This window comes from Filicampus tigris, chromosome 14 (assembly GCF_054856515.1).
Source record: "Filicampus tigris isolate MCC_2025a chromosome 14, RoL_Ftig_1.0, whole genome shotgun sequence".
NCBI classification, from domain to species: Eukaryota; Metazoa; Chordata; class Actinopteri; order Syngnathiformes; family Syngnathidae; genus Filicampus; species Filicampus tigris.
Genome location: NC_141230.1, coordinates 5,433,178 through 5,460,804, shown reverse-complemented (window position 1 = coordinate 5,460,804; position 27,627 = coordinate 5,433,178). Strand labels below are relative to the sequence as shown.

The window sequence follows — 27,627 nt, the reverse complement described above, 5'->3', positions numbered from 1 at the left end:
TTAAAAAAAACCCCAAAAAAACCTATTGCTCAATTTAACAAGAAAAAAATTAACATCACATTTGAAATGACAGTAAAAATGAATGTATGGTTTGCCTTGTTTTTTTTTTTTTCTTTTTCCGTAAACATTGGACTGTTGAACTAACACGTAAACAGTATGTTGGGCTCCCTTTTTAGTTAGACAGTCTGCCAGTTGATCTCTGGTGTCTGACCACAGCACCTGTCTAACTCTTTTTGATTGGATCAGCTCTTGAATCGAACTGATTTCCAAGCGGAGCCTTTTTTCAGCAGCAAATTTAGTAGACTTGCATCCATGAGTGAATGATTATCGGTAACGCAAAGTATTTGCACAGGTCGATCAGTACAACCAGCATAGAGTTCAGAGAATAATGTTGACAGAAAAATGGCATTGTCAATTCCCTCTGACATAGCTCACAGTCTCACCTGCTAGTGTACTCCTACTGCAACCAACTTTAGGCTATTATCTTTCCCAAAGTGTTGAAAGTTCAACTCTTCTTACTCGGTCTTGAGTTTGGATACAACTCTGTTTGCTTCATGAATTGTTTGTATGGTAGCACATTTGAGATTTTATGCCAGATTACTGGCATCAAACATGGCATCAGGTCTGCTCTGTCTTGTAACCCACAAAAGTTGCCCTATTTTTTAGCTTAGCTGAGTTCTCTCATCAGTAACAGGTTGCTCAGCTGCTTGTGATAGTGTGAGATGTATTGGCTGTAAATGCTTAATGTATGTGGCTTGGTGTATTTTCACTCTTTTGTCAGACGTTACAAAATCTACACCCACAAAAGAAAAATTATCATGAGCTTCACGACCAACACTGAACTTGGCTTTGAGATGTGCCATGACTGTCATTTCCAACATTTGAGACCCACCCGATATGAAATCATCAACATGACAAGCAAGAACAGCGGTTACATTTTTGTCATTTAGAAAACTGCTGGGTCAACCTTGGATATAGTACATTCTGCATCAATCATTATATCCAGGGGTGCACACAATTTTTTTCATGCGGTACTCACATGAGTAGCAGGAGATTGTCTTTTGGTACTCACTAGTGGCCCAACGGATCACATAAGTGACGGTTCGGATCAGTCATGGATTTTGAGTCACGAATCTGATTGTTTTTTGTATGAGAAGAAAAAAAAAAAGCTAGATAGAACTTTGTCTTCATTTATTTTATAAAACGCTTTTGCCCCCCCCCCCCCCCCAAAAAAAGAAAAAAGTAAGTGGTACAGTGTATACATTTATTTCAAGGTATCCTGCCAGACATTTGAGCTGAATGTTTTCTTACACTTTTCTTAGACTTTTCTTACACTTTTCTTAGACTTTTCAGCAGTTTAAGCCACCTTAAGCACATTACAAAGTAATCTAGGACCACAATATAGAAAAAGTAGTTAAAAAAAAAAGCAAGCCACTAAAGGGATAAGTCAACCTAAACCTAATTTTTTTTCAAGAATACGTTCCCAGCAGGCCCACTAGTTGAAACACAGCATTCCGATTAATTTTGCGTTTGTGGAATATAAGTTAAGCAGCAAAATGCACTCATTTTTAGCTATTTCCGGGGGCGGCCATTTTGTCATCTGTCGACTGAAAATGACATCACAAGTGCTCACAATGACCAATCACGGCTGATCTGTTTTCTGAATCTGTTTTCTGCTGCTAGCCACTAACGCCGGAGACTTGTGCCGTATCACACAACGACAGCGTAATTAACCAGCGGTTTGTTCGTGTCCTAAATTAGCGACTGAATATGATTTCGAGACAGCGTTGCGTTGATGTTGGTAGCAAGCGTTAAAACTGCGTTGAAAACAGAAGTCAAGTTAGCCGTTACGCCACCACGCAGGCCAACTTCAAAGTAAAAGTTCACTAAGGCTATTGCATTGGCATTAATGACTCAATGTATTATTTGGTTAGCTTTATTTTGAAGTCAGCCTTTTTTCGTTTTTTTCACCAACCATTCTGCGGATCGTGCCCAACCGAGGCTTGATCCTTTCCAATCGAAGATGATTCGTTGCAGTGCACCACTAATGTGTAAAGGTACGCATATGCGCGTCGTGACGCAAATGACGGTACGCATTAGTGATTTCTGTTGCACATGCGTACCTGCGTACCAGTTATGTGCACCCCTGATTATATACTTCACTCTGTTGTGAAGTATATAATCAGAGCCGAAATATGCTGCGCAACCCATTCACTTTTCGTGGTGCCTTCCAGAGCAGGTGCTTTGTCAATCAACACAGAAGTTAGGTTGAGATTCTGTCCGAATACCAGCTGATGTGGACTGTAGCCATGGAGACTTTGCATGCAGTTCTTTGCCATTAAAGCCCAATCCTTTGCAGTGCTCCAGTTGCACCCAGTACTTGTTTTTACTTTCACTATAATCTCAGTTAGGGTTTGATTGTGTCGTTCTAACAGCCCATTACTCCAAGGGCTGTAGGCAGCTGTTGTCTTAACTTCCATGTTAAAATTTTCAGCCATGTCTCTCACGTCTTCATTATTGAACTCCCCACCATTGTCACTGAACAGTTTTTTACGGGGGCCGTGCACACCGATCCAGTCGTGAATAAAATGTTTCACTATCTCAGAAGACTTCTTGGTTGTTAGAACACTCCCTGCACTAAACAGAGTGGTTGATAAGTTAAGCAGTTAAGCATATATATATATATATATATATATATATATATATATATATATATATATATATATATATATATATATATATATATGTGTATGTATATATATATATATATATGTGTGTGTGTGTGTGTGTGTGTGTGTATGTTTCTGCCAGACAGCAAACATATATATATATATATTCAAATATATATTTTTAATATTTTTGCACAAATGATGTCCCTAATGTTGAGGTCTGACTCACAGTTGTCAAACGTTTTTGGCAACCTGCTGGCTTTTCATAAAAGTGGCACTGAAAGGTAACATGAAACAGTGTGAGAATAAATCCAAAAATAAACTCCATTGTGTCCTTTAGGGAAAGTCTTCCACCTTCAAAGGTTCTTTCCCACCCACTTGGAACCCCTTCGTCAAGTTGGACTTCAACAACCTGTTCAGGACCTTTGACGAAATGGGCAAGGAGGTAAACACTGGACGCACTCGTGTCACCTCTATGCTCTTCTATTCTACATTCAATTTTGACCAATTGGTTTCTCCTTTCAGATCCCCAGAGAAGCCCCGTGGAAAGCCCCCCATGCTGAGGAGTGGGACAAGATGAGCATGCAGCAGCTTATAGAGAAGATCTGCTGGACCAGGTAACACATCAATTGGTTATATTTGTATTTCAAGTCCAAATATAGCTCAACAGACTGTAGGCACTTTATATACACTTTATTAAATGTTTTGGCAAGGTTAAAAATAGTATCGCAACAGCTAAAACTATCATTAAGTATGATAAGGTAAACACTGTAAATAGTAAAACAACAGTTAAACACACATACTGACTTGAACACCCTCAGGTGACTTACAAATTATAAAATAAGTTAACTATCAACTACTGTTAAGATGTAAAATAATTACGCATCTCATTTTAACTTTTTTAATTGTCATACAAGTGTAAAAAGAAAACGTAAAAACAATCACGCGTCTTACTTTAATATTTTCAACTGTTGGAAAAGTTAACTACAGTTCATATTAACATGTAACCCTCGTTAATATTCAGTCAAAAACAATCACGCATCTCACCAACAATTTTAACTGTGATTTGGCGACGGCGGAATGTGAGTCCCCTCACTTCACGTCAACTTTCCGTGTATAGTCATACCAACTCCTTCTTCTTGAATGAGTGTCGCAAAAAAAATAAAATAAAAATACCCATACAAAAAGGCCAAGAAAAATGAGCATAGCTTACAGTTACACCATTTAAATGCAAAATGGCCTTTGCCTTGTGTTTGAAGTACCGCCCGTCGCTTCGCCAAGTTGTTTATCAACGTGAACGTGACCTCCGAACCCCACGAGGTGTCGGCCCTCTGGTTCCTGTGGTACATCAAGCAGACGGGAGGAACCATGAGGATCTTCTCCACCACCAATGGAGGACAGGTATGATGCTTACCTTATGAATATACACACTTTAACTGTCCTATGAGTATATTTCGATTGAGCTCTGTGAGCTATTCCTAGTAACATGCAACCATGCAACCGTCCAATCCGAGCAGTTCTGTCGACCTACGTTGTTAGGCCAGCTACAATTTCCATTCATCATGAATTGTGCATGATTTGTGTTGGTGGTTTTAATGTTACACGCAGTTTTTTTTCTATTTTTCCCCAATGCATGTCAATGCGCCTCAATTATATATCGATTTTGCTCTTCGCAGGCCGACCCGGTCCCTATCCTCCACAAATAGCGGGGTCCACTGTAAATATGATAGATTACAGCCATAGGTTAGTTTCCATCTGTAGTCCCGGGTAGCAAGTTGATGTAACATTTCAAGTACAAACACTGTAAAAAGAGGATTAAACAAACAAAAACAAGACATACAAACTATAGTGCAGATATAAATCATTGTATGGTAGGCGACCATCCAGGATACTGTGCAAACGAGTCCTTACTTCAAAGTGTTGGTGCCTCTCATGTAAAGTTTTATTATAAGATAGAATCAACTTTATTTATCCCATACAGGGAATTTGTCTCAGGCACATATTCTGCCTTGGTTGCATTACATTATGGGTTGTGTCAGGAAGAAAATCTACAGCAATGAGCTTCCCCCCCTGCTCGCATGGATATTGACCCCAGCAGTCATCCAATAACTTAAAGCGGAAGTCAACCCAAACATTTTGTTCAAGAATATGTTCCCAGCAGGCCCACTAGTTGAAACACGGCATTCTGATTAATATTGATTTTGTGCAATATGAGTTAAGCAGCAAAATGCACTCGTTCATAGCCATCTCTGGAGGCGGCCATTTTGACTTCTGCCGACTGAAAATGACCTGTTTTCTGAATCTGAGCCATGATTGGTCGTTGTGAGCAGTTGGGATGTCATTTTCAGTCTACAAAAGACAAAATGGCCGCCCCCAAAGATGGCTAAAAACGAGTGGATTAACACTTATTCCACAAACGCAATATTTATCAGAATGCCCTGTTCCAACTAGCGGGCTTGTATAGAACATATTCTTGAAAAAAAAAAATCGTTTGCATTGACTTCCTCCTAAAGGACGGTCTGGCGGGCGAGGGGAGTGGATCAAGGGCCAGTGGGCTGGCCTGTTTGAGATTTTTTTAACAATTTGTTAAATTGTTTAAAAGGAGACACGGATGTTGGGACAAGAGACAATTTGAAACAGTTACTTGTAGATATGTGCCATCTATTGCATAGATCAGTGGTCCCCAACCACCGTTCCACAGAAAATACACAACCACCATTTACCTCAGATTAAACCCTGCACTCCCTCCAACCCCAGCATCGGTCCCCCACTGGGGAATTCCTCGAATTGTGACTAGACGTCAGCAGACTCTTATATATCGTCGCTGTCCTGTGAAAAACACTCATCTCCAATTTTGGAAACTTTTTAAATTTTCACTTTAATGCGATTTCTGTAACGCAGAAACATGATTCAGGTAAAAATAAGAAAATGAAAAAAAATGGAGATAAGTGTTTTTCACATGACAGAGACAATATGCAAACATGCATCTGCATCACACCCCAAAAGTTGACGATTTTATTTCTGGTCAAATGTGAGTTTATTGTCCTAACAATACAACATTTATTCTCAGAAGATTTCAACTTTATTCACATAAGTATACCACATTCTAATTTCTCTCTCCATTCCCTGCAGGAGAGGAAGTTTGTGGGCGGGTCAAGTCAGATCAGCGAGTGCATGGCCAGAGAACTAGGCGATCGGGTCAAGCTGCAATCTCCGGTCTACAGGATTGACCAGAGTGGCGACATGGTGCTGGTGGAGACGACGGATAAACAGACATACAGGGTAACAAACCTTTTCCCCATGATGTCACACTTACTTCCAGGTAGCAAAAGACTGTGCTTTCTCGTATGGCACCACGAGTAAACAAATTTGACTAAGGCACACAGAGAAACTGAGAAAACAGTGTGTATGGCTTGCATGATGATTACTAGTACTACTGACATAGTTTCAATTCATGAAGTGTCAGTGGAAAAGATGTTATGAGAGGTGAATTGCTCCAAAGCTAGACAGACGGCGAGCCATAATTTACAATTCAACATGTAAACTGCCTCAAAAACAGGCATGTTGGAAGTACAGATCGTGTGCTGTAGATTACTCAGCTTGGTGTTCTCTCAAACTAAACCCACGGTTATGTTAAAGCTACTACTGTATTCTTTCCAATGGAAACTGCTGCTTGCTTCCAGCCTGGACATAGATCTTAATTGTATTGACAGTGGAAGTTCGATTTAACAGACATGGAACCAACGGGCCGCGATTCAACAGACAGAAAGCAGTCCACTCAAAACGCCCTTTCAAAAGTAGCTGTTTAAGTCTGTCAACTCCAGAAGGCACCATCAACAGACAGAGACTGGTCACGTGTTCTGGGTTGCACTGCTCTACTGTCATAGATAAAGAGACTTACAGTCAACTACAACAGGCTAAAACATACATCAATGTGGCGGCTATGTTGGCAGGGGTGACTTTCCTCTCAAAAGCAGTGTATGGATTTATGTAGCAGCCATGTTAGCAAGGGCGAGATTCTCCTCAATTGTAATGGAAAGCATTAATGGTAGCTTACCCGAGCTGTAGGCATGAAGCCCAAAAGGAGCATGTTGTATCAACCTATTCACATCTATGACTGTTGTTTTTACTGGAGACACTAATGCACATGTCTCTCGACCATAGTATTTTTGGTACAGTACCCATTTTTTTTTGTAAAGCCCTTATCTATTTTACCTTATCATAGCAGAGGTGAAAAAGGGAAGTGCTAACATTGTGGCTATTGAAGGCGTCCAGATGCATGCCATTATCCTCCCTCCAAGCACCAACATTTTTAGGCTATGTAAAAAATACTAAACAAATATTTTGTACTGTATTGGGTGTTTTTAAGCCATGAAAATAAGTACTTTGATGTCGTGGACAATTGGCTGTAACAGATAACACCTTTGCCCAATTAGTCCGTTAAATTCAGGTTCCACTGTATTTGTTTTACAGCTAGCTAGCATTAGTACTGCCTAAATGGGAACTGACATTAGCCAACAGGCTAGCCAACATGTTTTATCGAAATTTTCCAAGAAAGACAGCTCAACCAATCTTTTTTTACATACCTGTGAGAAAATGTCTTCCACAATTGCGATGATGGAGGTTTAGTTCCGAGTGGGTCCCTTTAGGAGTGGCTTCTACACCAACGCACAGTCATCTACTTTCTCGATTTATCCTCCTCACTCACAGGTTTTGCTGGATTCATTTAGATTTTTTTAAGGCGAGCCAAAACCCTGGAAGTGATATCTGACAGTGCAACGCCAAACACATGAACTTTCGGTCATCGTTTTCAGTTCAGGTCAGCGGCAATTACTCCTTTTTGCCACCCACCTGGAAGAAGACTGGCACCTAATGTTTACAAACATTATAAAAGTGACTGTATCTTTGTGGTCCTGACACAGAGAAATTAGAACTATAAGCGCAATAACCATCTGTTGTTCTGTGCTGCCATCTACTGTTTTTTGTTTTTTTACAGGCTAAGTACGTGATTTTGGCCACCCCTCCTGTTCTAAACCTAAAGATGCACTTTGAGCCTGAGCTGCCCCCACTGAGGAACCAGCTAATTAATCGTGTACCCATGGGCTCGGTCATCAAGTGCATGGTGTACTACAAAGAGAACTTTTGGAGGAAAATGGGTGACTAAAACAACGGAGGGAGAACTTTTCATCAGCTTTGTATGCGGGTTTTTTTCTCATCAATTTTGGGGGGTGTTGTCTTTTTCAGGTTTGTGTGGTAGCATGGTGATCGAGGACGAGGGGGCGCCCATTGGATTGACATTGGATGACACAAAATCTGATGGCAGTGTGCCGGCCCTCATGGGGTGAATACACTGCTCAATGGCGAATTTTAATCAGAGATGACGTTATGTGTCCCTAAATGTATTTTTGACATTAATTTAAAATCACTGTACTTTTTTCTATCACGTACATTTTTGGAGATTATTGCCATTTGTTGTTTTTAGTTTGACCTGTAAAATCGTGCGCAATACAGATTTTATTTTTATTTTTATTTAACTTGTATTTAACCAGGTAGGTCAGTTGAGAACCATTTCTCTTCAATTACATTCTTGCCAAGAGGCAGTATAAGAAGCAGTTACATGAAAGTGATAAGAGCAAAACAATAAAATGAACATCATCTCAAACATAAAAAACATAACACAATAGTTACCAGAGGTGGACATTCCATTCCATCACTGACGGACACCCGTTTTGTTAAATTGACGGACTAAGCACTGACGGAAGTAGATTTTTGTCGGTCAGAGTAATCGTCACTAACCACGTCCATCAGTAAGGACTGACCGTCCATGATGGACGCCCATTTTGCTAACGTTTTTTGGGGGGACCGACTGATTGACAAACAGACTTCTGACAGACTAACCGACGTACTTAACTTGACTGACAGACTGACCAACGGACGATTACAATTCGCTTCGTCACGAAAAATGACGGACTGACGAATGATGGATGGATATTCATGCCACTGACGGAGGACGAATGATAGACCAGCAAAATTTAGTAAAATGCCCACCTTCTGATAAATACAATGATGAACCTTGAAAGTAGCAAGGAAGGTCAGCCCTAGCAATATAGCACCCTAGGCCAGATTTTATCTGCCGCAAACATCGACAACATCTCCTTTCATCTGTCTAACGCATGGAAGGTAGTTTGGTGAACCTAAGCAAGCTACGTTTGCTCAACAGTTTAGCTCACCAATCGCTGGTCAAATACTTCATGCCAGTTCTGCATTTAATTAAGAAGTCAATAAAGTGATAGATTAGAGAGCGTGCAGACTGTAATCTTGAAACTTGACCATTAAAACAAACAAAAAATCCAATGTCGTATACCTTTCAGTACCACAGTCCGCAATGACATTGTCTTTTTTTTTTCGCCAATCACCACACTGTGTGTGTATGTGTGTGTGTCTATTGTTTTGTTTTTGTTTTTTAAAAACAGTTGTAAAGTGATAATTACAGTAATTATTTGTGATAAAAATATCAAACCCAAAAATATTTAACAATGGAATGAAAAACAGTAAGCACAGCCGTAACTGAGGATGCCATCTTGTGCCGTGTGACAACACATTGTCACTCTGCTTTACAGACTACAGTACTTCATTCCTTCAATAGCTCTACCTAGCTCCATTTATAACCTCAAATGGTCACTTTGGGACCATCATGAACACAGGAGCCCCTACATTATAGAGTGTACAATTGACTATTAAGTGTGACTTTTAAGATAATGTATCCTATTCTTTCCGACAGATTTATCCTGGCCCGCAAATGCAGGAGGCTCTGTGGGCTCTCCAAAGAAGAGAGGTATTGTTACCATAGGGACCAAAGATCAACACAAACATGTATAACACTTTCACTTCCACGCCAAAAATGTTCTCCCCTATTTAGGCTCCAAAGGATCTGTGAGAGCTTCTCCAGAGTGCTGGGCACTGAGGAAGCTCTGCATGTGAGTTTGGAATCACAAACACAAACACGTGGAAGTCTTCCATCATGTACAGTCTATGTAAACACTCTGGGCTTGATTTTACTCTAGGTTTGTACCCAAAATGAGACACAATCTTGATTGCTTAGGCAAACGGTTGTGCGAGCTGATCAGCTAACCATGGGTACCCATGACTGCATAAACGCACACAATTGACGCACAGAAATGTCAAGTTGATTGGGTGGATGGGTCATGACATCATGACTTTCGAAGCAAAACAACCCACCTGATGAATCAATACCGGATATAAATAACCCAAAATGGATTCAACATTTCACAACCACAACGGTAGATGAAACAAGGCAACATTTTTTTTTGTGTGTCGTGGGACAGGAAGCAATTCCCTCCTATTCCATTGTTCGGCCACATTTGATGTGCGTTTGTCCCGTTTCGCTATGGCTGTCATGGCAAGTTAGGGTATGGTGGCCATTTTGTTGCATTCAATCGCGGCGCATCCAGGCATGTAACAGTTAATGAGCACATGTGGTCTGAGATGGCTTATTGCATAAATTTAAAAGTGCTCACGCTCGCTGCCCACAACTCTTCTAAAGCTAAGCCATGTGTCAGAGAGAGAGAGAGAGATCGAACTATGGCAATGGGAGCTCACCTCACTGTGCAGTCTGTATATGAATGATGGGCTCTTTTGCATGTTTCGGTACAAGTGCTGGATTAGTGAACCACTATTTGGGGTCTTGGCAAAAGATTGCAATCGAGTAAATCACACAAACCGCAACCACCAACAGTCTGTTAAAGAGCGAGAATGAACATGCAATTTTGCACCTGCGATTTGGTATCTACGTGAATCAGACCATTCATGTGTGCACCAGGCGATCCACTACGAGGAGAAGAACTGGTGTGAAGAGGAGTACTCTGGAGGGTGCTACACGGCCTATTTCCCCCCAGGCATCCTCACCCAGTTTGGAAGGCAAGTACAGTGGATAAACAAGCTGTGTCCATGGGGAATCGCGGTTAAAGCTTCTCCATGTCTTTCCCTGCAGGGTGCTGAGAGAGCCGGTGGGCAGGTTGTACTTTGCAGGCACCGAGACCGCCACCGAGTGGAGTGGCTACATGGAGGGTGCTGTCCAGGCTGGAGAGAGGGCAGCCAGGGAGGTCAGAACACACACACAAGATATCAGACTATGTTGGAAAAATGGAATACACGTTGTATGTGATAGGTTTACTTGTATTTTAGCTTGTTTAGGAATGGCTCCAGGTGGCCCCAAAATGGTGGCATTTTGCTCCTAAAATTGGAGACAGCACAAGTCAATTTTTCATCTACTCATGCCTGTGCCATAAGTAGATTTGCTGATTTATTTTTTAATTACTATTATTGATTTTTTTTTTTTGTTGACAAACTCCTGCTTTATATTTTTATCAGTAATATAGAGAAAAATATGAGCAGAGTGAATATTTACTTTGCAAGTCGACTTAGAGTATGCGGCCCTAAAGTTTCTACTTGCTCCCCTAATATTTCAGGTAGGGGCTACTTTGCTTCCCAGTAAAAAATAAGTTCATTCTGAGCCCTGGGTGGATTCAGTGTCCTCAGCCTCCCCCAGTACGTGGTCGAAGTTCTGCTGGAGTTGGGAGTTGAAGCTCCTTCTCACTGGAAACTTTGCAAGACATTTGCAGCCGACACTCACAATACATACATTTGGGTTTGCCAGGTCAGACTGGCATCTTACAATCTGATACATCATACAATCTGATACAATAAAATACCATACAATATGGTACAATACAATATGATAGACTATGCCAGAAAAATCATCCATCAACATACCGCGCAATGATGCGATGCGTTACCTAGTAGTACAGTCCTCGACATGTTTCTTTGTACGGCATATCAGATGTCAGTATTAATACATCATTTCTAAAGGTATTCTTCCTTGTTCAAAAAGTAACTTTGTGACACAAACCAGCACAAGATATAAATCCTAAATCTCAGTAAGACAAAAATGATTTTGCATGGCTTGACAGAATTTCCTTTCTTTTCTGGCTTATGCTGAGCACCTGGTGCCATGCTAACATCATTAGCATCATGCGATACTCTCTAGCCTCCTCTCAATAACAAGGTTGGCTGGCACTCCCTCACTATCTCCAGAGATCAGCTTGGCTTTGTTTGCCTCATTGGAAGACTTCCGCCCTACCTTAATTCACTTTGATGCTGGAATACTGGAACCTGAAAGTCACTTGTGAATGGATCCTCTCATGTCTCATGTGTCCCTCACACATCCCGTAAAAGACCCATTTCAATTTTAGGCCGCCACATACTTGCAATAGGCTTTGTTGAAATACGATTCCCTTGTTCCACAGTTCTATTTTTAAATAATCGTTTTGCCTCTTTAGTCATGTATAAAAGATGCATACATCTTTTGATGTTACAGTATATTTGTAGCATCCCTTCTCATTTTTCTGACACTTCTGGAAGAGAGTGTCTCAAGTGTGCCTTCCACAAACACTGTTTGCATTTTGAATGAACACTTGTTTGCAGATTTATCACACAAGTACAAATGTGACATGAATATTTCACTATAAAAGGGAACAAGTTGCCAAGTCACATTAGAATTACCACTGTCTGGATGTAGTGGCACATTTCAATGATAAATTGTGTTGTGGTTGGTGGTTTACCAACATTTACCATAGGTGGTTAAAACTGTAGCAGGAAAACGACAGTATACTGAACGCGACGATTAAGAACTTGATCAATGTTTTCGGGAAAAATGAAAGGAAATGTCTGATGGTTTTTTTTTACACTTCTGTTCCCAGAGGTGGGCATTTTACGAGATGTTGCTGGTCTATCATTTGTCAGCGGCCTGGGTACCCGTCCGTCATTCGTCAATCCATCATTTTTCGTGACGGACTGTCTGTCCGTCCGTCAGTTGGTCCATGATTTAAGTCCGTCAGAGGCCCGTGGGCGGCCAGTCGTTCCCCCCCAAAAAACATCAGAAAAACGGGCGTCCGCCAGTGACAAACTGACGCGCCTAGTGACGATTACACCGACGGGTGAAAACCCGCTTCTGTCATTCGTCAATTCGATTTTTAAAAGGTGTCCCATCATTCGTCAATCATCAGCACGTCCATCAGTGTCAGACTGACGGACAGGTCTGACCACCTCTGTCTCTTCTATGTGCTAAATAAACCACATCATGTAGTCTGTGTAGTTCACTATAAAACGTATTTAATTGAAATACGATATATTAAGAAAATTGCAGCACATATTACCTTACATTATTTTACTTTCTTTTATGTTCTTTTGTCTTTTCTGACCGTTACGTGATGTGACGTTACCCTATGTTACTTTACACTGTGCGATGTTACCTTATCACATTACCTTACATCGTTGCCTTACATCATGTAACCTTAAATTACATTGTTACATTACCTTAGGTTGCGTTACCTTACATTGCATTAGTACACCTGAAATTATTACATGAGGTTATGTTACCTTAAATTACATCCATTTCTGTTATCTTGCATTCCCTTCTACTACTTTCTTACATTACCTTATTTTAATGTATTTAAAAAATATATAAATTACTCATTCGACGGCACTGCCACGCAGAATTTATGATACATAGTCATTTGCGCCCCTGAAATAAAACAGAAAGTGTTTTTAAAGAGGAAGTCTACCCAAACATGTTTTTTTTTTCTACAATATGTCCTATGCAAGCTCACTAGTTGAAACAAGACATTCTGACAAATATTGCATTTGTGAAATAAGAGTTAATCCACCTGTTAGAATTGATCAGAATACCTTGTTTCAACTAGTGGGCCTGCTGGGAACATATTCTTGAAAAAAATGTTTGGGTTGATTTCCTCTTTAAGTGAAAAAAACAAAAGAAGCAAGTAAAAGGAAAATAAGATGTTGATTTTTTTTTTTTTTTTTTTAATAACCCACTGCCCCTAATGCACAATGGCCACTATTTACTCTGCTGCAGATTTTGTGCACGATGGGAAAAATCCACCGCAGCCAGATTTGGCAGACGGAGCCTGAGTCGGAGGTGAGTAGAGCCTTTCGGAAATTTTACTACACATACTTAAGTGGCAGGTGACTGAAGCCCCGCCTCTTCTCCATCCCAACAGGACGTGCCTGCGCTCCCCTTCGTCACCACTTTCTGGGACAGGAACTCGCCTTCAGTAGGCGGCCTGGTCAAGTTCGTGGGAGTGTTGACCTTTGTTTCTGTCGCCACAGTGTCTGGGGTGGTCGCATACAAGAAGGGCCTCATCCCTCGGCGTTAGATACCAGCGCTGCCGTCTCATCACCGCACTTGTGTACTTACTTACTGATCGCGGCTTTCCACGTGGAAAGAAGTGTGCTGACTGTTGATTCTTAGCTACATTTTTTAAAACTATTCATATGATAACCTGAATAGCAAAGCTACATGATTACCTCTTATCATGATAACGTCCATCCCTCTACACACACCATACATCGCCACTAATCCTCCTTGCCTTTGCCAATTACGTGACTTATTTTAACCTGATCCTGCTCAAATGTGCGTATGTGAACCTTTGGTGCACTTTGTGGGCTTTTCGTGCATCTTGTGAGTGCGTTAATCTGTGTGCGTGTTTACAAAGCGTACTAACATCTGGTGATTTTAGGTGCTGATTTACTGTGATGATGCAGCTACTGGGCCATTGCAGATGGTCACAGTGGAGGTTAAACCACAGGTCTGTTGTTATCCTTTTATTCTAATTGTCAATATGTACTAATGAAAACAATGCACTTTCAGCCACCAATTTCCAATTGGGATTGTTATCTTTAGGGCCCAGAGTGAGCTATCCCAGTTGCCTTGCCACCTTACCTGGTCGCCAGCCAATCGTGGGGCACATATAGACAAGCAATCATTCAAAAACTGAGATTCAAACGCGCCTTTCAGCTAACCACTATCCCAGACTAGCCAATCAAAGCGCAGGATTGGCTAGCAAAAAACAACAACACAGTCTGTCCCATACAGGGGCTAACCCATGGCGATATAGGGGGAAAAGATTAAGTGAAAATAATTTCTTGCAGGGACTTGAGATAAGATAAATACGAGTATTTTTAGTTAAATGCAGCAAATGCTGTAAGGCTGCTTGTTAATGTTGCGTTTTAGTCGATGTAATGCAAGCATTTGAATGTATTTCCTTAACACGAATTGCGTACATTTTTTTACTCATCACTTGTTTCTTCTGCGTAAGTGGTCTTTTTTTATGGTATGCATGAGGGCGCTTCTTATTGTGTTTCTTTAATGTTGTAACATTAATAGAATCGGACAACTTTTTTCCACAAATGTATCTTATGTATCAATATGAAGGTTTTTGTTGTAATTGTCATAAATCTAAATTAGGAATAAATGATGGGTTGTAGTCACTTGGATAAACAGTCATTGTAAAAAAAAAAAAAAAAAAGCGTTGTCATATTGTACAATTAGTGTGCATGTGTGTGTATGTGTGGGGGGCAGGAGGGTTGGCCTAGGTAGGGTGAATTCATAATTTTCTTGTCCCAAAGTACAATGTATGCTTGTGTCAGTGAAGTTGTTTGTTGTGCCTTTATGGGAAAATTGTGGTGTTTTACTTCTATTATTTTTGGATTCTCTTAAGTGCCTGTGTGAATGTAAATTCCACACACCCCTTCTTGCCCCTTTCCCATTTGTCTACACTGAAGGTCAGCGGTCGAAGAAGGAGTTAAATAAAAAGGCCCTCAGTGTCTAGGGACTGCATTGGGAATGCAACCCTCCCTTAAAGCGGCCGTTTACAATTTTCAACTAACAACTAAGAAAGATTTTGTCATTTTAGGTGCTCCTTTCAAAGTCCAAAACACTATCACATTCCTATAGAATATAGAACTCAGTGGAAGCTTTAGAAAATTACATTATTAGCCCCTTTCGCACTGCCTGAAAAAGCCGGTATTTTTCTGTGTTTTTTTCTGTTGCTGTCCTGTAAAGTGTGTTTCTGTCAGTCAGCAACTTTTGATATTCATAGGTATTATCAGACTTGTAAAAGAGGCGAACAGTGTCTGGTAGCCCCTTTCACACAGGTTGCAAATAAATATATCACACTACGCCATTGCGTGAAATTGTTGCAAAATCTCGATGTAAAACCTGTTTTTACAATGCCAATGTTGTGTTACGGTACTCTTCAAAACACCCTTTTAGATGTACGTATTTGATTGCTCAAAAAGAAAGTGGTGATATTTACAGGAAGAAAAAAATGGTGAAATAAATCTTTTACTGCTTTTCTGTGCTTTTCTGACACTCGCTTTAACATCATAAACATTCATATTCACAGAGAAATGAAATAGGAAAAAAATGTATGAATAAATTAAGATAACATGACTTCATGTAATGGATGGATGGACAATGATATATGTACTGTACTGTATCACATATATAAAGCATGTATAAAGAATATATATATATATATATATATATATATATATATATATATATATATATATATATATATATATATATATATATATATACAATCATACATTGAGTTACATATCATGATACATTATAAGTTATTTGCACATTTAATTAAAATATTTTTTTAATTGTTTGATTCCGTAGGGGAACAAATAAATAGGTAAGGGTAACCTCCTTGGCAAAGGTGAAACTTGGTCAAATATTAATTTGGTATTATTTTAGTCTTTTAACGTTTGATTGAATCTAGCAGAATGAAAAAAGGTTGATTGCTTATTCGAACTTCTAACATAATCCCCCCCCCCCCCCAAAAAAAAAAATATATATATATATATATACATATATATATATATATATATAATATGGCATTTGGAAAATATTTATATGTATATCATTATATATTTTTATTATTGTTGTTATTATAATTATTACTTCTATTACTACTACTAGGACCATTGCAGAGGGGGGTCCTCTGTTTACCAGGTAGTTACGTTTCTGCGGCGAAACGTAACCCGAATGTCTGAAAACCACTTCTAAGACATAAATTCAAAACATTTGAGTGAAAATTAAGTTAACTGAGTGTGTATTGTTCAGTCGAGTGAGTGAAAACCTATTATGCTGCACAAATGTGCCTTCTATGGCGCAGCATAATTTCCCTTCAAACGACAAATGCATGTCGTAAGGACCGACTGCACCGTATGACTGACTTTCTAATTGTAGTTATACTTTTGACCACTAGAGGGCAGTTGACGGTCACTTAAAAAAGTCATGGTACGCATCCTTTAGTATTCATTTTCAGACCCTAAATTCCGTTTTAGCCCTTCTAAAAGCAATAATGGTGGTTTGTAATGAATGATAATAAATATGTGTTTAGGATGCGTCTTAAACTAGAATGCTTGCTCACGTAGCAGTTATTTGTGGTCTTTATTTGACAACAGAATATTGCTAATGCTCCAAATTGTTCCTGAAATTCACCTTAACTGTCCAGTATTATAAATATTTCACACCCACTATAATGTGTATTATAAATATACACATTATAACCCTATCATAATGCATTATTTAGATTTGTGAAATAATGATGGAAATATTGTTTAATAATATCCTGAAAACAGCAGCACAGAGCTCGAGGTTAGCACGTCTGCCTCACAGTTCAGAAGTTCGGGTTTGAATCTGTGGATGGGTTTAAAAACTCACCTATTTGCTGTTTTTGCTCAGCCAAAGCACTATTTAATAATAAAGGTATTGCTTTGACGCTATCTTGTGCCACATAACTGTTGAAGGGAGTTGCCGAACTTCATGTAGTTCTTTGTCACCATTCTGTGGCATCGCAGACGTAAAAAAAAACAGTGACCAATTATTCCCCGATTTTCGCTGTTCACTATTTCAGAACAAAGCTTGGTTCCTCCCTTGCATGTATTTGCACACCGTAAATGTGACTGACAAGCAATTTTGGGTGTAGGCCTATCCCATGCAGGTTTCACCCAAAGTCAGCTGAGATAGGCTCCAGCTGACCCATGACCCTAATAAGAACAAGCCCTACAGAAAATTGATAGGGATGTACCGTATTGGCCCGAATATAAGACGGTGTTTTTTGCATTGAAATAAGACTGAAAAAGTGGGTGTAGTCTTATATTCGGGGTCTAGACATTATACCCATTCACGACGCTTGATGGCGCCGGATATCATTGAAGCGAATGCTGAACTTGACTCCGCAGGCCAAAACAACCCCTGTCACGTGAGGATGACGTGCTATGGGAGGAGCCAGAGGATGGGATTAAGGACAGCGACACTGAGCACAGCGAGGCAGATAATTGTTTGTGAGGAGTAATGTTCTGTCATGATAGATCTCATCTACTCTCAAATTAAACCACTTTGCATTATTTTATTGCAATGTTTTTCCTTATTCAGATTTGTTTCAAGACTACAGTTAGTTAGACTTCACCTTGATGGTTAATGCAGTTATTGCAATTTTGTTATTTGATCACAATAGATTGGTATATTTACATTTCAAAAACCAGAAGCCATTTATTTACGAATGTGATTGCACTTTAGTTTACATATTTAAATGTTGAGGTATTGAGATTTGAATGAGACAAAATAACATGCCTTTTTTCTCAAATATATTGTTATAATCATTTGTTTCAGATGTACTGTAATTATTTTCTGTATAAAAATTAATTTGGTGTTCAAAAAACTTTTTTCAAACTTGGGTCTTGAAAAAGAGGGGGTCGTCTTATAATCAGGGCCGTATTATATTCGGGCCAATACGGTATTATTCCTCAAAAGTGTATACCAGTGCGCCCATAGAAACCTCCCACCAACTACAGCTTTATAAATGCACTCCCACAGCCACTATATATTCCTATTAATTCCCTGCACACATTCCTATTAATTCCCATGGAAAGTGTAAAATCCGGGCATCATCCCTGCTCATCATGTTTCTTAGGATCCCCTCTTATGTTTGTAGTTGTGGCTGTAATGAATGCGCTGCGGCTTTTTGAATGCGGAGCAGGTTTAAATGGTGTTGAATGTGCAGAAGCTTTGCTACTTGACATATGGCACCTTAATTGCGCTGATCACTGCCATCTTAGCGCACAACCCCGTCGGCTCGTCCAATCACGGATTCGCATGGCGCACTTAGTCAGCGCCGCCACTTTCTAATGCGCTGTGACATGTCAGGCTTGCTTGCTATCATGTACACACACACACATATACACACGCAAAAGTACCTTTAGACACACACACTCACACTGGCCTCCCCTTATTAGACTGCAGCCCTGCTCCTGGCCTCAGTACACTTTGCTGTTATATGAAATGTGACACTGTCAATTTGCTTCCCAATCCATCACAATGAGAATTGGATTCAGAGATGGCAACAGTACATGGTTGAAGAAGTGTGTGGGGTGGACTGAGAAAAATCTGCCGCTACCACCCAACTGCAACCGCACCGCCCAAGTGAAGTGTGCCGGAAAATGTTCCAAGACTCGCAATGTTGTTAAATCCATCCATCCATCCATCCATCCATCCATCCATCCATCCATCCATCCATCCATCCATCCAATTTCTTGAGTGCATGAACCCTTCAAGGTTGTAAGTGAGCTGGAGCCTATTTCAGCTAACTTTGAGTGAGAGGTGGGGTAAACCCTGGACTGGTCGCCAGACAGACGCGGGGCACATATAGAAAAACAATCACACACACACACCTAAAGACAAGGTGTCTGCATTGAAGGAACCCAGCCTGTTTGTGGGATGTGGGTCGAAAAATAAAGAAAATCCATGCAAACATGCAAAGTCCTCATAAGAAAGCCAGAGCTGAGATTCAAATCGTGGTCCTCGGAAATGGATGTAAGAAAGGAAGTACCGGTAGGTATATTTTATTTATATACGGTACATTATAGTAAAGTGTTTCACATCATTTAAGAATGAAGCCATAGATTTTTTAAAATACAGGATCACAACATTTTACATGTTAGCTAGTACAAGAAAAACGCAAATAAATGAAATCAGCCATCCATTCATCCACCAATTCTCTCTAACGGCTTATCCTCATTAGAGACGCAGGTGTCTGGCGGCTATTCCAGCTTTGAGCCAGAGGCTGGTTACATCCTGAACTGATTGCCAGCCAATCAAAACATTCGAAAAAAAATAAAGCAGAGCTGGGCATTCCGCCTAGACGACAGACCAGTCTGTCAATAAGCCTATGACGGACACCCATTTCGCCGGCGATAAACGATAAATGCGATATTTTTTATGGCATTTCACCCGTCTATGCACTCGTCTATAAGCTGACATTGATGATTATTGTTTCGTTTGATGCGGGTAAGTTTGTTGCTTGATTCGGGTATTTTACATCAGGCATGTTTTTGGTCAGACAATGGGTCCAAATAGCGTGCCGCGTGACGTCAGGGTCACACCATAGACTATAGATGCGCGCTCGCAGACGACTCCTGTTAGTGCTGCTTGTGTTCTGCCCGTTTATCTCAGAAAAAAACATGCCGAGGAAACACTGCTGCTATGGAACTTGCAGAAACAACTCCAGACACTACAACCATCCACATATGAAGAATGCATTCTTTATTTGTTTCCCGAAGCCAAAAACTCAGAGGGATAAATGTGAATGATGGCTCAACTTGTGCGACGTCTAAATTTAACGCCAGCAAGGTGAAGCCTTTTCACTTCATATGTAGTAAACATTTTGTTGGGGGCCATATGGTGTTACAGAAGACCACCCGGCCAATCCCTTGCTTTTAGTTTTTTGTTTTTGGGCACGAGCATGTGAGGCTTTGTTAAGCTCTTTGGGCAGAAGGATGTAGATACACAAAATAACCGCGATAGTGCACTATCTGTTACAATATTACGTGTTTTTCTTTTTCTTTTTTGGGTGGAGAACGGGGGGGTGTATTAGACTGCTAGATAGTCACAGTTTGTAGTCGGAAATGCTAATGGAAGCCCATTTAAAATCATAGGCAGACCGCCCCATAGGCAAGAACTATTTTTTTCTGCCCGGACAAAATGGCGGATAAACGGACGTCAGAAGGGTCCCCGGCTGTAGGTGGAAGCTGATAAATGGACCACAAATTTTTAGTAAAGTGCCCAGCTCTGAGTAAAACAATGTAATCTGACTGGACTGTCTGCCCAAACAAGCTGAAAAGCAGAGGGTTTTACCACTCGTCCTGCCTATTTCATAAATGTTTGATAAATTAGTCCAGAATGTCACATTTATTCACCATTGCAGTGGCACTACGTTCCCATAATCAATTAGATGTCGTCACATCTGGGGTGTGTGATGTATTAGCAACAACTGGTTTCAACACAATATAGTGGGACAAGTGAGTGACAAGTGTCTTATGAGTTAGCGTCATCAGCCTCATTCACAAAGGGATCCTGCCAAATTGCCTCATCAGATCCATAACAGGAGATCAGCTGTTTTCCCGTCTGAGCTTATCTCACAGAAGCCAGCAAAGCGGGATACTGCCACGACGGCACTTTCACATACACACGGCATCCTACAAACAGACAATTAGTATCAGCATCAGAAGCCAGTGAACCAGCAATTTTCCGCTATGAGCAGAAGTACTATTTGACTGTCACTCATTTTCCTTAGGTAAACCGGGGATAATTGTAACATGGGGCAGTTTTAACAGTCGCAACTGCTCCAATCGGGAGAAAATTAGGAATCACTCGATTCACCTTGCACGTTTAGTCCTTAGATGTGGAAAAAGTGCTGTCATGAAGCAGACTCAGAAGAAATTGTGAGCTTTTAAGGTTTCGAAGGCGAGTGACCTCCAAGCGGTCATGAGTTTTGATGGCTGTCACAAAACTCAGTTGAAAAATTCAGCTGTCACGATGTGTGATCTCTGCTTTTAAAGCAATCAGTTATCCAATGGAGGGTTTGGCTTCCATGCAGCGTTCTGGTTTTAAGAGTGGTTATAAATTTGAGGAAAAATTCAAATGTAAGAACCTGTGACGTCGGGTTTTAAAACAATCAGAGTTTCAAAGTGGGGTTTGAAAGGTGATCTTAGCTTCGGGGCAGTGTGCCCATTTTTAAGTGTGGCTGTAAAATTGAATGAAAAACAACATTTCTGAGATTGTCCCAGCACAGGAATTGAGCAGAGGTTCAAACGATTACAATTTTTAAACTATTCTAACCAACAATTTATTAACTTTGTTAATCACCAAATTTTTCATGATTAATTGCAATTAATCACATATTTTTTCAACTACAATTTTTTACAAAGCTTGGAACCGATATTTACTTCAGTAAAATCTTGGAATTAATACAGCAAAAGATTAAACGTCTGCCTCACAGTTCAGAGGTCGTGGGTTCGATCCCGGCTCCGGCCTCCCTGTGTGGAGTTTGCATGTTCTCCCCGTGCCTGCGTGGGTTTTCTCCGGGTATTCCGGTTTCCTCCCACATTCCAAAAACATGCATGGTAAGTTGATTGGACACTCTAAATTCCCCCTAGGTGTGATTGTGAGTGTGGATGTTTGTCTCTATGTGCCCTGCGATTGGCTGGCAACCAATTCAGGGTGTCCCCCGCCTACTGCCCGAAGACAGCTGGGGTAGCCTCCAGCACGCCCCGCAACCCTTGTGAGGATAAGCGGTATCGATGGAAGGATGTATTGTATTGTATAAAACACAACAGTTGAACAATACACCAAAGACATATTAATGTTGCGGTGTAGCCTCTGCACCCGACTTCCACTGGATAGGTGAGAGCCTTCCATCCTGTTTGAGAGCACTCAGCTGCAAGTTCAGCGTACCTTGCCTTCTTTATCTCAAAGGCAGCCTCCATCCCCTCTTCCCATGGAACCGTCAGCTACACCATGATGACAGTCCTCATCGAGATGGACCAGACGACGATGTCTCGTCTAAGGGAAGTTGAAGTTACTTCGTTTGGGAACTTCAGCGTGCTTGTCGAAGTCGGCTCTCATGTCCCATTCTCTTCCAGGAGACATGAGGGACCACTGTTTGGAGCTGCTGCTTTGGGTTTCTCCCCCCTGCCAGACAAACTGGATCTGCCGCTGTGATGTAATTGGGCTGGTTTTGTTTGCTTCCAGTCTGTATGCCTCCAGGATTTGGGCTAGCTTACGCAGCACTCGATCATGGCGCCATGTGTCAGTGCCACTTTGCATCCAGAAAGGATGTGCTGCAAACTTGGGCTGTTGGAGTTGCAGAGATGGCATGTCTCCTCTGTGCCATACCAGTAGTGAAGATTCCAGGGACTGGGAAGGGTGTCATATGTAGCCCGGATAAGGAAGCTCAGCCTTGCTTAGGGTGTCTTCCACATATCTGCCCACGTGATGGTTCTGTTGATCGCAGCCTCCCACGTTGTCCAACTACCTTGCTGTTGCTGGCCCACAGCTTTGATTTTGTAGCCTTCCTCTTCTATCTTTACGACGTCGGAGATCACAAGATCTTTCCTTTCCTTCCTCGTTGCCTTAGACCACATCTTGGGTGCCGGTCCCCATCCAAGGCCGGTCCTGCCTGGCTGTAGGAGCCGAGGCGATCTCCTGGTGTTTCAGGCGATTGATTGCCTGGTCTACTGCCTGTGTGGCATCCCACTTACGTCCTGTGCGGGCTTTGGCCTCGCTGTTTTGAACCACCGAGTCAACACACACGCACACACACATCTTTATTTTAGGTGTCAAAAAGTGTTTGCGGCTCCAAGTGTTCTCTTTACCGTGGAAACCAGGTCGAAATGGCTCTTTGAATGTAAAAGGTTGCCGACCCCTGCCCTAGGTCAAATGAGCTCAAAGTTAATAGACAACTGTCAAAAATGTTACAATTGTCCCCAATCTTCCTTTTCCATCATACAGTGGTTAAATAATTTTCACAGTTGCACGACAGTTAATAATGTTTATTTGTGATATGTTAAGGCCAATTAAAGTAACTTGATGATGACAGGTTAACTATGGGTGGATTAACCTCACATTATTTGTTTTGTGAACACTTATTTTGAAATACAATTAAATGGGACGTTATTCAACGTCCAGGAACATAGTGTGTTCTGACAGGCTCTGCTGCATAAGAAAGTGAGGTCAGACAGAGGTAAAATGTTGAAAGGTTAAAGCAGCGCAGAAGCATCAAGGCGTAAACACAGATGCTCAACTTCTCTTTTAAGCAATAAGTCTAGCCCCCTGTTGGAGGTAAAGCACTTCGATTATCGCGTAAATGACCCGGCACCTTTAGTGCAACCTGAAACTACACACGAGTAACTGCTGCAATTTCACGTCTCTCCTGTGAGGTGAAAAAAAAATAAAATAAAGACACACAAAACCAGGCCAATTTATGATAGCAAATGAGGTAGTCCATCCAAAAATACAGCATCTCCTCATGTCGTGATCTTTATGTACTCAACTAAGTAGGGAAGGCTTTTATTTGTGCATTTTGGAAATACTTCCCTGTGATCCAAATGAGGAGAAGCAGCGTAGGAAACGGATGGATGGGAGACTGTTAAACAATAACTATTCATCAATCCATTTTATATAGTACCTGTCCTTGTGACTGGTGGTCCAGTCAGTCACAGGGCACACACGGTCAACTATTCACACTTGCATTCACACATTTGTATCACTAAAGCGAGGCAGAACGATCACCCTGCTTTTGGTCTGAACGTAACATTAGTCTTCAATTCATTTGTCTGTCTTTGTTCTTTGTTTTTAAAAACTTTGAAATGTTTGTTTAATCGTGTAAAGCACATTGAGTTGCCTTGTGTATGAAATGTAATATAAATAATGCAATAAATGTGAGAGATACAACAGAAAAGGGAAACGCCACACTGAGATTTGAAGGAAGAACTGTGACACAGACATGTTAACCACTACGTCACCGCAGTTCCACAATAATACTACAACAGCGGTACCTTGAATTTTGTGTCTAATTTGTTCCGTGATTAAGTTCATAACTCTGTTTAGTCATATGTAAGATACAGTTTCTCCATTGAAATGAAATGCCATGAAGCCGTTCGAGCAACCTCCCCAAAAAAATCCAAACATCCATTATTTATGTCGCTTAATCCTCACGAGGGTCGCGGGGGTGTTGGAGGCTATCCCAGCTGTCTTCGGACAGCAGGCACCCTGAACTGGTTGCCAGCCAATCACAGGGCACACAAAGACAAACAAACATCCGCAATCACACCTAGGAGCAAGTTAGAGTGTTCAGTTATCCTACGAAGCATGTTTTTGGAATGTGGGAGGAAACCGGAGTACCCGGAGAAAACCCACGCAGGCACAGGGAGAACATGCAAACTCCACACAGGAAGGCCGGAGCCGGAATCGAACCCATGACACGTTCCTTCCTGCATATATTTAATTAATCGACCCATGTGGTCCCGGTCCATCCCTCGTTGGCGACAGCCAATTGGCGTCGAGGACATCATCTTCACGTCGCACGCTTGCGCCGCACGAGCAGACACGCTGCCAAACAAAGAAAAAATATCAAACAAAAACAACTGACACACACAAGCACAGCGTGGTGATCGGTGAAATGAAAACAATATGTCATTGCGTCTGTGGGATCGCAAGGTAGACAATACTGTTTTACATGTTATATTTCCTTACTCGGCTGCGTGTCAGGAGTGCGGCACCTGCGTGTAACGTGGCACAGGTTAATCCGTTCTCGATGCCGTTAGGCTGACTCGGACCACGTGGGTCAATTAAAACTGAATAGGCAGCTCTTTGAACAAGGTTGTTTTAATCAAAATTTGTAGACAGGAAGTCCTCGCTTATAAACCCTTGGAAATCACATAAGATTCATCAAATGGAGTCGTGTATGTTGAGCAACCCAATCAGACTGCTTTGAGGCAGAGCGGTTTAATTTCGGTTTGGCAGCATGTCAGTCTCACTCCTCCCTTCCCCTCTCTCTCTTTTCCTCCCGTCTGTCTGCCTGTCCGTTTGTCTCCCACTGTATACCTCTCCATCACTGTTGCGGAGTGATAAATAACTGAAGTAAATAGCAAAGCTACCTGAGTCTGCAGAGGGAGGAAGCGCAGGCGGGAGGGACGCAGTTGAGAGAGAGGCTTTGCAAGTCTTAATCCCCAGAGCGGAGTGAGCGCAGTACGTCAGGAAGTCAAGCCCTGGAACTCAAAATAGTCTGCTGCCCATCTAGGCAGGTAAATGGTTCTGTGCAGGAATGCAGGTATATATGTCTGATAACCAGCAGTCTCTGTCTTATTATCTTTGTCAAGGCAATATACTTTGTATTTGATACCACTCTTGCATCTTTAGATTGTGCAGGTATACCTCATGTTGTGATTTGTGAGAGGAAATTCAGTCGTTGCAAGTAGGCTCCAAAAGCAATTTTGGAGCAATTTTGGAGTGCAACCCGAAACATTATTGAAAAATTAAAAATTCAAACGGGCGTCACGGTTGTCGACTGGTTAGCACGTCCGCCTCACAGTTCAGAGTTTGTGGGTTCGATCCCGGCTCCGGCCTCCCTGTGTGGGGTTTGCATGTTCTCCCCGTGCCTGCGTGGCTTTTCTCCGCGTACTCCGGTTTCCTCCCACGTTCCAAAAACATGCATGGTAAGTTGATTGGACTCTCTAAATTGCCCCATGGTGTGATTGTGAGTGCAGATGTTTGTTTGTCTCTGTGTGCCCTGCGATTGGCTGGCAACCAATTCAGGGTGTCCCCCGCCTACTGCCCGATAGGCTCCAGCACGCCTGCGACCCTTGTGAGGATAAGTGTTATAGATAATGGATGGATGGATAAAAAGTCAAACAACACGCGGGGCTCTATTTTCATAGACAGGCGTGCATGCGCTTGCTGTAAAAATGGATTTATCTTCAATTTCGTGCCTGCAGCAAGTCTAGTTTTCCATGTTTGAGACCGTGTTGCGCCTTGCTGAACATTCCAGCGGACAGAGCTGGTGCACCCCCAGAGCACCTGACAATGTGGTGACAGAAAGTAGACTGAGCAGATGCATCTTCATTTTCATTCCGGGGCAAGCCAAGCATGTTTGTGAATTTTGTAGACCGCGTTACGCCTTGATAGGCACTCCAGTTTATTTTATTACACACCTCTGGTGCATTTGGCAATTTGGTGACCAAAAGTAGACTACCTAAAAGCAGGTCTAGCTTGTGGTGGAGGGGGTGTAACACGATTTGGGTGGATTTAAACGAGGCTTAGGGAGACTGATTCTGAGCTCCGTGGACTCTCTGAATCATTGTAGGGATCAATTAATTGAACAAATTATTAGCATTATCATCATAAAAACATTTTAATAGCACAACCTGACCTCAAACGACTATGCACACATTAATTGACGCAGGCAATTATTGGTGCTTGCCCTCACATGTACTACACATGTACTGCATATGCTGACATTCAATTGTCTGTTTATTTAATTCATGTATGTGATATATTGAGTCTTTTCTATTTAGTCAAGTGCTTGGTGGCTGGGCCACCTGTACCTACTCATAGTCCCTGGGGCTAACTATCAAATATAGGCCCCCCTTCCCCAACTCTAAAGCCTCTATCCGACTTAGGGGCGAACATTTCTGATAGTTGGCATAGGTAGAAAAATGCACGTTCACGTCAGGGTTCGTTCAAGGTCGAAAATGTTAGCCAAACTGTCGTCAGATGTTCACAGGTACTTTTCTTCGCAAGGGACAAGAAAAATCAGTAAAGCTGTCGGAGAAGTTTTTGCGAACATTTACGACATTGAACGAACCTTGGCGAAATTTGACATGAACGCAACATTGGCTGCCTTCGAACACACTCACAATTGCTAACTTGTTTTCTGAAGCTGAGCCATGATTGGTCGTTATCTGAGCCCTGAACAAATTTGATGTCATCTTCAGTTGACAGAAGTGACAAAATGGCCGCCCCCTGAGCTACCTAAAAACGGGTGGATTTCTCATACTCCACAAACACAATATTAATCAGAATACCTTTTTTAAACTAGTGGGCCTGCATAGAACATTTTCTGGAAAAAAACATGCTTGGGTTGACTTTAAGTATTGAGAAGAATTGTCCATAGGTGTGAATGTGAGTGGAATTGTTTGTATACATCTGCCCTGCAATTGACTGGCA

The 27,627-nt window shown here is 41.4% G+C and overlaps 1 protein-coding gene across 1 annotated transcript in view; it reads left to right on the top strand.

Annotated features, from left to right (window-relative positions):
* Positions 1-15,899, top strand: part of maoa (monoamine oxidase a) — a 52,493-nt gene extending 36,594 nt beyond the window's left edge. Inside the window, exons 4-15 of the mRNA XM_086052241.1 lie at positions 3,010-3,114; positions 3,195-3,286; positions 3,929-4,070; positions 5,802-5,951; positions 7,666-7,825; positions 7,914-8,010; positions 9,451-9,504; positions 9,589-9,646; positions 10,510-10,607; positions 10,681-10,792; positions 13,621-13,683; positions 13,766-15,899. Of these exons, the coding sequence (XP_085908367.1) occupies positions 3,010-3,114; positions 3,195-3,286; positions 3,929-4,070; positions 5,802-5,951; positions 7,666-7,825; positions 7,914-8,010; positions 9,451-9,504; positions 9,589-9,646; positions 10,510-10,607; positions 10,681-10,792; positions 13,621-13,683; positions 13,766-13,921 (1,287 nt within the window). The 3' untranslated portion in view covers positions 13,922-15,899. The remainder of the gene's footprint in view (positions 1-3,009; positions 3,115-3,194; positions 3,287-3,928; positions 4,071-5,801; positions 5,952-7,665; positions 7,826-7,913; positions 8,011-9,450; positions 9,505-9,588; positions 9,647-10,509; positions 10,608-10,680; positions 10,793-13,620; positions 13,684-13,765) is intronic.
* The last annotated feature ends 11,728 nt before the right edge of the window (positions 15,900-27,627 follow it).